The following is a 14,771-nucleotide window of genomic DNA, read 5'->3' as shown; positions in this document are numbered from 1 at the left end:
TCTCCCTCTCTTCTGTCAATCCGCTGTCAGTTTAGTTCCACGATCAATGGGTTACCCACGTCCACCCCTGTACCACCTCGACTCATCTCCTTCAACCGTCCAATCAGAAGCCCGTCATCAGACATCCCAACTTCCTGCTTTATTCCTCATCCTTCCTCTTAATTCATAGCACTGCTTCCACTGCTTTTCCTCTGTTCACAATAAAGTGAATCTTATTGACTCATTTTTATGTGTTTGTTCATAGTGATGGGTAGGTCTCCCTTTTTTTCTGGCATAGACAAAAATAGTCAAATGTTTGAGCCCTAAACCAAAGTTTTTGAAAGTTATAACCTTTATGTGTGAAAACGTCACATGCTCGTCACATAAAGCAGATCGTGGCGGAGGAAACAAAATGTTCACGGAAATCACGTTAACATCTTGTGATCTGCGTGTCAGAGTTTGTGCTCTTCTCACACTGTGTGGGGGGGTTGTCACAGAAGCTCAAATTGCTGCCAGATCTAGGTTTAGTCACATTTAACACAAACTTCCCCTGAGGTTAACACCTTCACATCTCCAGAGTTTAACCCCGGTTCCAGATTGTCCTTTTCGATGCTGTTAAAGAAAAGATTGGTGTAAATTCCCAAATGGGCCGAACTACACTGCTGCACAAAGTTGCCCCTGTTATCAAGGTCCTTGCACTTGCCACTGGGGGAATAGAATTGGATAATCCTCTTAAGTGCCAACTCCCTGATCTTAATTATGATCATCAGCGTCTTCATCTATTAAGGGAATCTTTATCTTGGTTCTACTTCAACTTGAAGGTCTAACGTCAGAACATGTGGGATGCCAGGCAGCCGTATAAAATAGCTGCTATCCTACTTTCCCACTGAGTGTTTTGGGACACTTTGTGATCCGTTAACTAGGCTACGGCCCGCTGTGTTCTCCGATGTACTGTACCTGCTTGTGTATGGAACGTGATTTATACCAGTGGGCCTAAAAACCCTTTCTCCACTGTCTTATCAGTTCAAATCCCATCTCTCTCAGATCTTTCTCTTCCTCTGGAACTCACACCTCTTTCTCTGACTCCCTCTGTCACCGTTTGTTTGATTTGTAGATGACAGAACCAACATGTCCCATCAGAGCTTCTAGCTGCCTGAGTAACCTACATACAACTGCTCCATACCTAATGTTTTCTTTTTTCTTTAATTTATTGTTCCTTGTTTTGCTTTTTCTGTCCTAAATTCACCCTTTTGCCAACAGCTATGACAAACATTTATAAAATGTTTCCCCCTTCATATTATACATGATAACTCATCTGTTATTGAAATCTTACTGTGCAATAATGCCTTGTGAGGATATTGTTTTGAATTGATATTTTTACCCTCCATTTAGGAAAATATCCAGATGAGAACACAAATGCAAATACTCAAACAATCATGCAAGGCCAGTAGGTGGCGATGAAGTCTACGTGAACGATCTGTGAATGCCGGTTGTGCGGTGCAGTGTTGCTCAATTTAGCTGCTAACTTGTAATTAGACCTATAGCAGTGAAAACAAAACATAGAGAAGCCGATGTATAGTCGTCGTTGTTTGTGGTTACACAAAGCAAATAGAAAGCAAAGGAAGATGTGAAGTCATTGTTTCCTGAACGCTCCTTTTTATAGCGACTTTTATGCAAAGTCACAGTGTTGCACACACAATCATCTGTCGGCAAATAAAAGGTTCTGTTACTGAGAAACTGAAAAAGTCTTTTAATCATTAGCATTTATGAAAAGACATTTTCAAAGTCCAATATCTTTGTTGGGATGATTTCTTATTCTCTCTCTTAATACTCAATGACAAGATAATTATGAAAAATAGCAAAAATGGTAAATGGACTGCATTGACGTATAAAGTGTTAAGGTGCCTTTACATTACTGGTCATATTCACCCATTCATAGCGTCTAACAGGATGTGTGCACTTAACACACAAACACAAACTGGCTTAAAGATGGTACATGGATTCGGGGTTAAGTATCTTGCCCCAGGACACAGACACAAGAGCCAGGAATCAAACCACCGACCTTCCAATTAGTGGATGGCCCGCCACCTCCTGAGGCAAAGATCATTTTGAATTCAGACACACATGCACGCACACACACTCTTCTTCTACTTCTACTCTTCTTCATTTCATTGTGCCTCTACATAAAATATGTAACTGCTGCTGCTCTGGTTGAAACCTGCCTTTTCCCTAACGCTGATAGTCTCGTACCGTCTGACAGCCTGGCATAAACGGTTGTCTTTCTCTGACAAGATGGAGGCTGAACAAGGAGCTGAACGTGGGTGTGCACTTTTGACCAAACGCAGATAAATGAATAATGTGCCAGGCCCTCTGTGTGTGTCTAAGTGTGGCTCAGGGCTGCGCTCTGTGAAGCCAGAATGTCAAAAAACGCCAATGTTAGAATGAGGAATGAGCACAGCCCGTGTACTGATAGGTGCACACCTGCAGTATGTTCATTTCTATAAGCCCTCATGAGACCACTGACACTTGACAGACATGCACACCGACACATACATATGAACTTTTACCCACAAGTCCATGGACCTTTTTCCCTTCCTTTCCTCTGTCTCACTCCTTTGTAGCTGACAAGCAGTTTCATGTCTGAAGCACTCACCCGCAAGCCCGGCTAAATCGAGGTTAGATTAAAACTATGTGCCTTACCGTGGACACGCCAGAAAGAAATTGCATAAGCGTTAAATCACCTGGGAACAGAAAGAAAGACGCACGGTCAAACCTCCTGTCTGTGATGTTTCAGCCAGTACAATCTGACAACTCTCTATAGAACGCTCACTTCTAAAGGTCAGGACACACACACACACACACACACGTCTGAGCAAATGCAGAACAAACAAACAATGTCTCCCAATAATTACCTCGACTGTGGTGGCCCACGACGCTCTAATTTGTCCCGCCGGTTTCGCAATCAACCGTACATATGTTTTTAAACTCAGTGTTTCCCATACATTGATTATTTGTGGTAGCCCGCTACAATATCAGCATTGACTGCCACATATTGATTTTCTTCAGTGATTCACTCAGCCCCTGCTTGTCTCTCACTCCTCTCTCCATCTCTGTCACAAACACATCGACGACTGACCCGTCCGTCATAATTCCGGTGGACAACGAATCCATAAAGTTTTTACCGCCCCTGTCTATCTTTCTGTGTTCACAAAATCTTGTCATTGGCATTAGGGACAGTGATGGAGACGTGCGAGGGTAAGAATTTCACGTATTGTTTGACAACGTCCCTTTTTTACATGGCGACAATTCAAAGCAATTTGTCATGGTTTTGCATAACGGGTTTACCTTCCGGAAACAAGATGGAATATTGTGTTGTGCCCACAGTCAGTGTGATCAATGCCAAATGATGTTTGGCGGCAAAGAAAATAAATATTTTGCCAGTATTCACTGTGCACCTGCCGAATTCAGTTGAGAGAGTGAGATAGTGTATAAAAATGAATGTGTGTGTGTGTGTGGACTGACCGATGCTCCAGCTGACTATGTGTCAGTGATAATTGGCATTGTAATTGTAATTGTGTCATTCATCCAGTACATCTCTGGGAATTTGGTTTCATACAGTTGGTAACTTTGTGTGTGTGTGTGTTTACAAAGTGCATATTAAGTGCATAAACCTCTAAGGCTGAGGAAGCTGCATAAATGATACACTGTCTCTCACACACACGGCTGAGTGCACACACACGGGCCAGCGGAACAGAAGCCCCGGTTCGCCCTCAGTCAGCATGGATTGCCGGCTATTGATTGGCTGAGCTCTTTGTCATTCTCCGAGTCCGTCCAATCTGCCACGGAGAGGATTTAAAGAAGGATGGAAACAAGGATAACTCAGCTTAGCTCGTCTCTATCGTCTCTGTGATCTGCATCCAGAGCGGAGCTGTGGACAATCACTACTTGAACCTCATTCAACGGCCTTTTTGATCTTTTCTTGGCACAAAGAGCCTCCATACTGCACTCCTGGCAAGACACGTGCTCTAAGTAACTGGCAGGGAAGAGCGGAAGAGAGAGACAGCACGAGAGAGAGAGAGAGAGAGAGAGAGAGAGAGAGAGAGAGAGAGAGAGAGAGAGAGAGAGAGAGAGAGAGAGCCAAGCGTGATTTGTAAATGTGTCCATGCTTATCGTCTAAAGTGAGGATGGAATAAAAAAACTAAAAACTCGATGGTTGTCGTTGCCAAGAAGTAAAGTTTGGAGTCACCGCAGTCAGAAAGGTGCATTTCTACAACAACTCTGTATATAAAGTTGTGAGAGCTCATTCATTGTGTAAAACCCATGTGTCACAGAGCAAGTGCAGCTGAATACAAGCTGTTACATACATAGAAGCTCTTTTATCCAACTGAAAGAGACACTGAGACTTCCTTCAGTGTCCTACTTGCAGTCTCCCATCACACATGTCCGTGGCTCAGCTCATAAAGGAGGCATAGATTCCATTGGAGATGGTAAATTAAATTGATCAGTCTCACACAGGGAGCTGTGACTTCCAATACAAAGGAACACACAGGCAACAAGTGAGTCCAAATGAAAGATGGTTTATTTAGTATGATGCACTAACATGGGATAAATGATTCATGGTGGAAGAAATGAGCGATCTAAACTAAAAGTAATGAGCTGATGTGACAAGTTGAGCGATGGTGGAAGATAATCACGCTTAAGGGGAAATATTGTACGGGGATGATGTTAGCAGATGCTAAGACGTCTATGAAGGAAATTGAGGATTAAAAGTCATGTAATGACATTAACCCAGTCATTATTAGAAGGGTAGAAATAATTGGCCTATAGCCTACTTGGATTAGTGCTGATGAGCTGTAGAGATTTCTTTGGCGGGTACCCAAAGCATTAGCTGACGGCCCGGTAACCTCACGTCAAATCGAGGTGGCTTTTCCCTGAAGAGTCGCCGGTTGCCAGACAAAGGAGGTTCTGCCAGAGGGCCCAGCTGTTTCAGGGTTTAAGGCCTGCCAGCACGGTCTTCATTTGGCAATTGGGATTTTTTGTTTAGATGGTCTGAAGGAGGCATGCAGCCGGGTTGGTCGCAGCACTGACTAACTCTAATTCATGTTCTTAGCAAACGGAGCAGGAACGACCATGAAAGCTAAGCAACAAAAAAAGATGAAAAACTAAATTTTAACTGTGCCACAAATGTGCAACAAAAAAATAACTGACTTCCACCATGACCATCTAAGACAATACAGAAATAATATGCAATGACTCAATGGATGTGGTTGACTCAAACAAGATAATCAACTTTTTCTAACACTATCATTACATGCATAGGAAATTATATGTATATAGTGACTATATGAAACATGCTAAATTCTGAATTGCCACAAGGTGGCAGTATAGTTGGTTACATGGTAGATGTTGACTCGGACCTCACATACATACTTCAACTTTCCTTTGGCTTAAAAACATGAGAACTGCATCAAATTACTCAAATTTACTGGAGGGATAATAACAACTAGGTCACAGTCTAGTTGAACATTGTTCCGTAATATTCAAGACACATGTTAGAAAGGTTTTTAAAGGTTGCAGTGTGGTGTAATTTAGGACAGGTTGCCTATGGCCCTGTTTAGACCTGGTATTCACATTTGTCTCAGTTGTTCCGATCACACGCACACGGCTTTAAATCTGTAAGCTCACATGTGGCATTAGAATGTGTCTCCACATGCATCTCGATTTACCACTCGTGATCGGATCTCGGGGGCTTTACATGCAAATACAAACGTAAGTAAATTCTGTGTGTATGGCAACCAAATGATGTTTTAGCCAGTCTGATTATACAGATGGATCCGTTGTTAATGTGTTTGTGTGTGGGTGTGAGAGGGAGAGACTGAGCGGAGCCAGGAGGGACTGAGAGAATCAATGCTCTATTGTGAGATAAGATTTGACTAATTTGACCCCAAAAAATAGACAATCAATCTGTGACGATCAGTGATGATATTGTGGCTGCGGCCAGAAATGAGTTAATGTATGGGAAACAGTGAGGAGAGTGAAAATATGTTCGGTGTGGGTCTCTCAATGGGGCCCAGCTTGCATTTGTGTTGACATTGCTTAAAGACACTGGATCTCAAGGGGGTCCTCAGTGCGTCTTGGGTGCATCCACACCTGCACCGGTGTGTGTGTGTGTGTGTCTACTTGTGCTCAAATCACCTGAGACGGCTGTTAATACCAGGTTTGAACAGGGCTGTGATCTGTCATTTGGAAACCCCCCCCCGAGGAGCGAGGGAAAGGGAGAGACGAAGGAATGTGGTGTTTTTGTGCGAACGTCTTTGAAAGTCCAAGGTTCGAGGAATGACTCACACCTTAATGATAATCCTTTCATGTCATCTTCTCTGAGGGAGGCAGCAGTCACATATTAACCAGTCCTTACTGTTGCAGGATTCTTTTGCTTGTTTGCCTTGTGTCCAGTTTTAATCCACCAGGATTCTACTGTAAATCTCTCTTACATCATAAAAAGTTGGTTCTTTCCTGTGAGCGGGTTGTTATTTTCTCTGTTCCATATGAGTCTGATGGTTTAATTGGAGGATGTCAGGTCCATAAAGAAGCTGAACGTTGTCCCTATGAACTCTTTGAGGGCTCTGAGGCCAGGAATGTCTGCTACATCTGGAACTGACACAAACAGCTATGTCACATTCTTAAAAAAGATACAGAAGCAAACACATCAGGGCATGAAATTAAAACCATGCATTGCTTTTTGTATGTAAAGGCAGCATAAATGATAGTGACAGCAACCACTGCCATATATTTATTTAATTTGATTTATTTCCAACTATTCTCTGTTCAAAATTACAGAAACAAATAATTTAGAATATCTTCAACTGTATCTAAAGTTTGCTGTATGTGATTCCTACATGAGGAGGTCTCATTTGTGGACTTCACTCTTGGTAAACAACCTTTTTGTTTTCAGACTGGACGATATAAGGTTTTCAGCCTTCATCTATGAGATACCCTTAGCACCAAAAGTAGACAGTGACTACAGTGTGACTATACTGAATGGCAGAGACATTATTGTAACCTCTAGATAGGTGTGAATGAACCTAGTTGTGGTCAAGGCAACAGTGCGAAGACAATTATCAATGCCCTCTAATGTCAAAATCAAAAAGCATCTCTCTGAGAAGGTGGGAATTGACAGAGAATATGGGACAGGAACCATGTTTTAGAAATCTCAGCGTATCTACATAATAATTCAGCCTCTCTGTGTTGACACCCTATCAACTCCCAGCAGATGGAGCGTGGTCACGCTTGTGCAACAGAGCATTTACATCTTCTGTTGCTCCTTTAACTGAAAGCTGAGGATGCAGAATATGATTTTGCCAACAAAGCTATAGGCCCGCCCCAACCCGACAAGCTGTGCAGGTGGTCAGTGCTGAATTTGTTATCTAGCCTTGACATACTCCGATACACAAACGGACATGGACAGGAAACAAGCCACAGTTCTGTTTATATTAGGTGTTTGCACGGGTCCCTTGTGGACATTATGTCAAACACATACTAGCAGCTATATGGAATCGTATAATACAAGCATGAGTCTACAGTTAATTCAGGGACGATATGCAGAAGCCAATAACAAGGATGAATCGGGTAAAATGTCACTATCAAGCTAAGTATGCCGTCATTGTTAAGACTCAGTCTAATAAATAAATAAATGGCAGTTATAACTGTAGTCGCACTGATTAGCAAGTCTTGAAGCCACTCGTGCAACCTCCCAGTGCTCATGTTACCCACTGTATTTCTTGAATATTAAAAAGCAGAGTGACATCTGTTAAACGAGCTCCAACTGTTTCCATCTCCTCTCGAGTTCCCTCTCTATCTGTTTCTGTCTGGGACCAGTCATCTCACAAAAACACCCGGGAAGACAAAATCTGCTTCAGCAGACCCTCGACTGGAATCATTAGAACCCGTCACAGATGCTGGTGGACTGTTCTGAAGATGAAACGGAGGCTCCTGGCATGAGCAGGGAGGAAAGCCCAGTAATAACGAATGGCAGAGGCCCTCTTGTCTCTGTCTTCCTCACAGTTTACAGCAAATCTCCCTCATTATGTCACTATGTGGAACCAATAGTACCAGTGAGAGATGGACAGAAAAATAACAGGAGAAGGAGAAGGGAGCAGGATAGGATGGACGGAAGATAAGAGCTACAGCTGAATATATTTTTATACCTTAATAACATTTCTCACCCTGTTTTATTGATTTTATTTCATACCTGTCAAAGTCACGCTGCCCGGACCAGGTGGTCGGGCGCGTTTCAGTCAATTTTTTCTTATTTTCACGAATGACGCTTTTGCGACGGACCAATTGGACAAATTCCTCGTTCATTGGTTGGATGTGTCAAAGCAGAATGAGTCAAACCAGTAGAACTGAATTTTCAGTAAGTTCAGCGTCCATACTGTTGGACGGTAGTGTGATGAGTCGTAAGTGAAACAATGTGCTTGTAAACACAACGCGAGTGTTGAGAGCTGAGGCACACTGCCTGTTTTGGCAACGACACAAAGCCGCCTGGCTTCTCTCCAAAATGACCACAGCTGCAACAAATTGTGAATCGAGTGAACTGGTGCTGAATCGATTCGCCGCCATCACACAGGAAGAGAGAGAGAGAATCAAGTTTCATTAAAAGGAATCTGTCGCCACCACGGTGCATTCTGGAGCTGGATCTGATTCCCATTATGTACTGGTTGTTTACGCAGTATATGCGAGACAAAATATTCAGATACATAAAAATGATATTACTGGTATAAGAGGATGTTATTTGCTTCCGGCCATCACTTGCAAAGTTTAGTTCATGGTATTTCTTTCCTTTTTGAATGATTTCATATCTTAGCAACTGTGTGTGACATTATTACCTCCACCAAGGAGTTTATGTTTTCATCTGTGTTTGTTTTTTTGTTTGTTATAAACAGGATTCTGCAAAGTACTCAAAATGTTGGTGTGGATCCAGAGTTTCTTCTTCACTTTCCTTATCACTGTGCGAGGGCATCTTACGACATTTCTCAGAGAATAATTCATGGATCTTGAAGGAAAACATCAAGCATATTTAGGGACTGCTGTTTATGAGCGTGTGTAATTCGGCGCAGATCTATCAAATTTAAATGTGGTTTCATAAGATGACTGCCGAGCCTTGGTGGATGCACGCGCTCTCTAAATGCCGCTGCAGTTTTGATTTTCTGTTTTACACAGTTTAAGCAGAAAGGAAGAAGGAAAACCTCTAACTTTGGTTTCTGTTTATTGCTCATTGCCCAAAGTATGGAAATTACTTGCACATTTGCAGCTAGATGTATTTAAATCTATAGAAACATTAACTTGAAATGATATTCATATAAAAAAAGAAAAGGTGTGAGGGATTCATCTAATTGTGACTTCCTTTGTCTGAGAACAGAATGAAAAACTAGTGAAGCCACCGTCTGAAGACATTTGTTTGATCAACACAAAGATTTGACATGAAGAGAACAAATCATAAAAACCCTCAAGCTGCAGTGTAACAACAAAACACAAAGTCTGATCTAAAGGTCAACGCTAAATGAAAAGAAAGGAACACTAAGATGAGTTTAGACAAAAGAAGGATGGATGATGATAAAACATAAAACATCGACTTACATGGGATTCCCAAATCACTCTTTTCTTTGGACTCAGTGGACTTCTGAAACAATGAACCTTAGGACAGGGGGAGGAAGGGGATGATGGAATGGATGCGAGGAAGGAAAAAGAGGGACAAAACAAAAATCAAACAAACGTCAAATAAAATGGGACAGACATGACAGGACACAACAAAATGTATTGACATGACAAAGTTGGTTTCTTCGTGCCAGATATACTTTTTACATTCAGCTTACTTTACTTATTAATACCAAATAAGAAAACAGAAATAAAAAAAAAAAGCAGATTTAGAAACCTCAGTGTCTGTAAGGCAGTAGCTGTTGTGTCATGTTGAATGGTCCACTTAGGGCAGGGAGAAGGTTTAAGACACAGATAAACTGCTGATGTACTGATGAATAATTGAGGTTCTGGTGTATAATTAATAAAGGCAATGCAGCAACATGGTGCCTTTAAAAGCTTCTTGCCAGACCAGCTGACGGTAGAAGACACACGCCGATTGGGCACCAAAGGGGAAGGGACACTGACGAGGTTAAGTGGGGTGACGTGCAAATAAAAAAAAAACACACGCAGCACACATGATTGGATGTTGAAGGTGAGACGGTGCGACATTGCTCGGATGAATTTCGAGGTCCACTCGGTGAATTAGCATGTTGCACCACTGTTTTATCATATTTTTTAAAAGTCTTTCATAAAGGGACGAAGCAAAAGACGGCATTTACATGATAGCATCGACCAAACGTCTGAATGAGCGATGATAAGAGCCGCGGCACGCCGAGACAAAGATTTATCATGTTCTAATTATAACACATTTGTTCAAACAATATGGAAACATGACGGCAGTAAAATGGAGCATGACTGATTCAGTAAAAGCCAATGCAAGTATTATGGAAGGAGAAGATTACACAGCGGGGACAAAACATTGAGAAAAAAGGGAGCGGAAAAATGGCGAAACGCACAATGAGCTGAAAACAAATTGAATCCACAATGAGGAGAAACTAAAATGGGAAGAGGAGAGCTGGTTTGATGCTCTCCAGCACCTGCTGATCTTTTTGTACAATACAACAAACACTGTTGCATAACAGCCTGCACCTCAAGTGATTACTGTGGTTCCAGGGACCACATGGAAGGATTTTATTTGCTCAGGAAGTCGTTTTTTTTTTTAGTAGCACATGTTCACACCAACACAGTGAGAGAGTGGGTATTGAGTGAAATGTCGTGCTCTCAAGGATGACACAGTGAATCTGCGAGTGAATCTGTTCCAAGAATCCTGATCGATGTGTCAGACAAATGTCAACAGGCCAAAATATATCAAGCACAAACAACTCTAAAAAAGTAAGACACACACACACACACACACACACACACACACACACACACACACACACACACACACACACACACACACACACACACACACACACACATATATAACAGATACAACTCTCAGATATACACAGAAAAGAGGAGGCACACATGCAGGGCAGAGTGTGTGAGGTCGAATGGATTTCTTCCTCTTAGGATTTAACAGGACAACTTTAGAAGAAAAAAAAAGGTGAGAGCCTTTGGAAGAGAGAGGGAGCTGGTGAGGGAAAGAACGAGAAAGACGGGGCGAGTAGAGTGGTGCTTTTCCAGCACAAAGTCAATTATAGAGGACTATCTAAAACATTAACAACCCTACACATCGACAGTGGCTTATTATCATTTACACTCAACGTTACATATTTGGAAATGCACCGAGCCCTCTGCCAGTACTCTGTGTTCATTTTGTATTTGTGCACGTCTTCTGAAAGCTCACGGATAAAAACGAAGCATATGAAATGGAGCAGTGCCACTGGAAATCGTGGGGGGCAGTGTAGCTAACAGTTTAAGGACCTGAGGAAGAAATTTCAACAATCGTTGAACTTTTTGAAGAGAGAAACTAGAGGCGTCTATATATTCCCCACTAAGGGACAAACAGCTGCTTAGGTATTTTTTTTTTTTAAAGGGAACATTCTACCAACGGAGGAGGATGAGGATAGTGACAGTAACATTGTATGAAATATGTTTTTCGTATATAAAGGCAGCTTGAATGAGCTTTAACAGATACCACATTCTTTAAAATTGTATTTATTTACAACTTTGTTGTTTAAAATGAGAAAAACAAACAATTTGGAACTTTATCTGAGGTTTTCTGTTTGTTTTCTACCCTTAAAGAGGAAACATTTTGAGCTTCACTGTTGGCAAACAACTTGAAAATGTAAAATTACCTGCCAATTGGTTCGAGTAAAGAGCCATTATCCAACCGTGGAAGAATGATGCAGGAGTCATTTAAAGCCTTTACATACTATACAGTTGTTCTTATAGAATGCTCTGTATGCAAAAAAACACTCTGACAAACACACACACAGTTCAGAGATTCCTGTTAATGCTACAGGAAGCAGTTGAAACATTAGTGCTGACATAAAGCCAAGTCTGTGGAGTCATTTTAAAGACAGAAAATCATTCAGGGGAAATGAGCCTAAATCTATACCTCTCTGGGTTTTATCCCAGATTCCGTGGCCATACCTCACAGGCCTCAGGGAATCCTTTTGATGGATCAGAGCTATATAATAGACTGTGTTGGGAGAGGGCAGGGCTCTGCATATACAGGAAGTTCTGTCAATAATGTGCCTACGGGAACAGGCTTTGAAGGGATTATTTTATATTATTCCACTGCTCATGTCATCTGTTAAATCACCACCACTATCTATTCCCCTCTGGCAGCCCAGTCCCACTCACAAGTAACAGTTCACTCAGAGTCAGGCTTTGTGCTCACTGATAAGTTACAGTATTCATTCATGACAGGGGGACTAATTGGTTTAATTTAGATTTAACCAAAAATGCCACATTGATTACAAATGTTAAGAGAGTTCAAGCCACAATCTCCCAAAGTTATAGAGGAGTTATAAAAATAAATCACAAAATACAAATAACATGATCAGGAAGATATGTTATATATCTGTATAAAGATGGAGGATATCACTGCTCCACAAAAGCCAAAGCGTCTCATACGTCCCCTGGTGGCTGGCTGCAGTATAGGTCATGAATTGTGTCTTCAATTTACATTCAGTGCTCGTAAAGTTGTTTCCCTGTCATTTTAGGTTAATACATCTTATTGCACTGACCTATGCTCACGTGTTACATTTTTCAGTAAGTTTTACAGATAAGACTTGGTCAGCGCTTGTATCAGCGGGATATTCTGGTTTCATTTCTGAATAGTTGGAGGAAGTTGAGACGCGTCGTTATAAGCAGTCTTTGAAAGTCACCATATGAAAATCACCAATAATGATAATACAAGCTCCAACTCTAAAGAAAAGTAAGTAATGTAAACCATTTTTGAATCCAAGTATCAGGGGTATCATATAATATACATGCCCAGCAGCATGTCCTGGGATCAAATGACCAAGTATCCACAGAGTTTGGTTGACAGACTTTAATCTCAAGAGACCATCCATGTAAGGAAAGGACAAAATTAAATTTACATTAATATGAAGGCAGCAGCCCCAAAATGTCCTTAGATGTGACTATGAGGAATAATGGCCTTTGCTTCAGCTAGAAAACGATTCTCATGTTCAGCATTTTAGGCTTGAAAATCCACGATGAGGCATTTGAAGTATTCAGAGTTTTATTTCCATCCATGTAAATGACTATCTACATTTGTATTGACTCATCAGGTCAGGTCAGTGTTATCTTCAATTCCAAATGCATTTCTCCCAGAAATCATTTTTTATTAGGTTGAGCACTGAACCAAACCTGTGATTGAGGAACATTTCCCCCATGTTCCCCTTGTTCTGTGAGAAGAAAGACTAATGAGAATTGACGACATAATTACAAGCAAAGGTCTATATGTGCAATACTTTATTTTGGCTGTTACGCTCTCTCTCCTCTTCACTCCCACCGGCCTCTCTCTCTCCCCTCACGTCAGACGCTTGTCTGCCAATTACTCTGAGCGCAGGGAGAAACAAGCACTATTCCTACAAGTCAACAAATATAATTGCCTCCACCTTGGAAAAACTGCTGCTGCTATACTTGTGCCATTAGGACTCAACCCACATTTTCCAATGCGGTTTCAAATATTACCACACTCTTCTCTCTGGTGTCAGAAATTGTAAAGGGGTTGTGGATGATTGTTCCATATGATTACTTGTTGCTGTTTTCCATATAAAACAGGTGTTTTTTTTTTACTTGAGAGATGTAAGGCGCTGAGCGAATTGCTATAGAGGAGAATGAGGAGCAGGTGAGGCATTAAACCAGAGGGACTGAGACGACGAGTCAGGGAAAAGAAAAGATAGCAATGAGGAGAGGAGATTGAATGCAAAGAGCAAGGTTTGTAGGAGGAGAGGGGAGCAAGGTGAGGAGGGTGATGGGGAGGGGAGGAGCAGAGGGGAGACGAGGACAGAAAAAGAGGCGAGGAAGTCGCCAAGCAACTGTCGAACTTTGCTGCTACACAAGTGATGGAAATACACACACTACAGTTGAAAAAGAAAACAAAGCCATGACTCATATTTTAACATCTTCAGGAACGATATCATTGAGGACTAGACTTCAAGACAAGGCCAGGAACCTTTTTCCTACCAAGAGCTATTCAAATTTTAATAACAACTTCCCGAGGCCAAATCAAATTATTGACACAGATACTATTTTGTACTTCTTTTTGTGTCTTTGTGTTATTCCGATATCAACTTTGCTTTTCAGCTCCGCCAGAGAGGTTATGTTTTCATCAGTGACAGTATCAGATTGTAGCATTACACAAACACTACTCAACCGATTTCCAAACATCTTGGACGGATGCGTTATGGGTCAGGGAAAAAAAACCATGACATGTTGGTGCAGGTCCAGTTATTTGTTTTTCACTTTGTTTAACATTGCGACCTTTATTTGACATTTTCACTAAATGTATCATTGATGGTTCTCGATGAAAAACAATCAAGAACATTAAAGAGAGTGATATTTAAAAGTGAGTCAAATTTGATGAGTGAATTTAAGCGACTGTTTTAAGAGGCCTTGGCAGAGGTATGTGCTCTTTTGAAAGCTATTGCTATTTGAATATTGTTTTTAACATTTTTCTTTTTTGTTGATTTTGTATTGCAAGTGTCCTTGCAACCAATCCAGTTTCCAGCTATGATGATTCTTGAGAT

At 41.3% G+C, this 14,771-nt stretch overlaps 1 protein-coding gene across 2 annotated transcripts in view; it reads right to left on the bottom strand.

Moving 5' to 3' along the window:
- Positions 1–14,771, bottom strand: part of unc5ca (unc-5 netrin receptor Ca) — a 195,818-nt gene that overhangs the window by 29,243 nt on the left and 151,804 nt on the right. The window contains exon 8 of one of the 2 annotated variants that reach the window (XM_035166060.2): positions 9,616–9,672. The exons of the other annotated variant lie outside the window; for it this stretch is intronic. Within the exon in view, the coding sequence (XP_035021951.1) occupies positions 9,616–9,672 (57 nt within the window). The remainder of the gene's footprint in view (positions 1–9,615; positions 9,673–14,771) is intronic. 2 annotated transcript variants of the gene reach the window in all.

The sequence above is a fragment of the Hippoglossus stenolepis genome, chromosome 9 (assembly GCF_022539355.2).
Source record: "Hippoglossus stenolepis isolate QCI-W04-F060 chromosome 9, HSTE1.2, whole genome shotgun sequence".
NCBI lineage: Eukaryota > Metazoa > Chordata > Actinopteri > Pleuronectiformes > Pleuronectidae > Hippoglossus > Hippoglossus stenolepis.
This window is presented reverse-complemented; position numbering and strand designations above follow the sequence as displayed.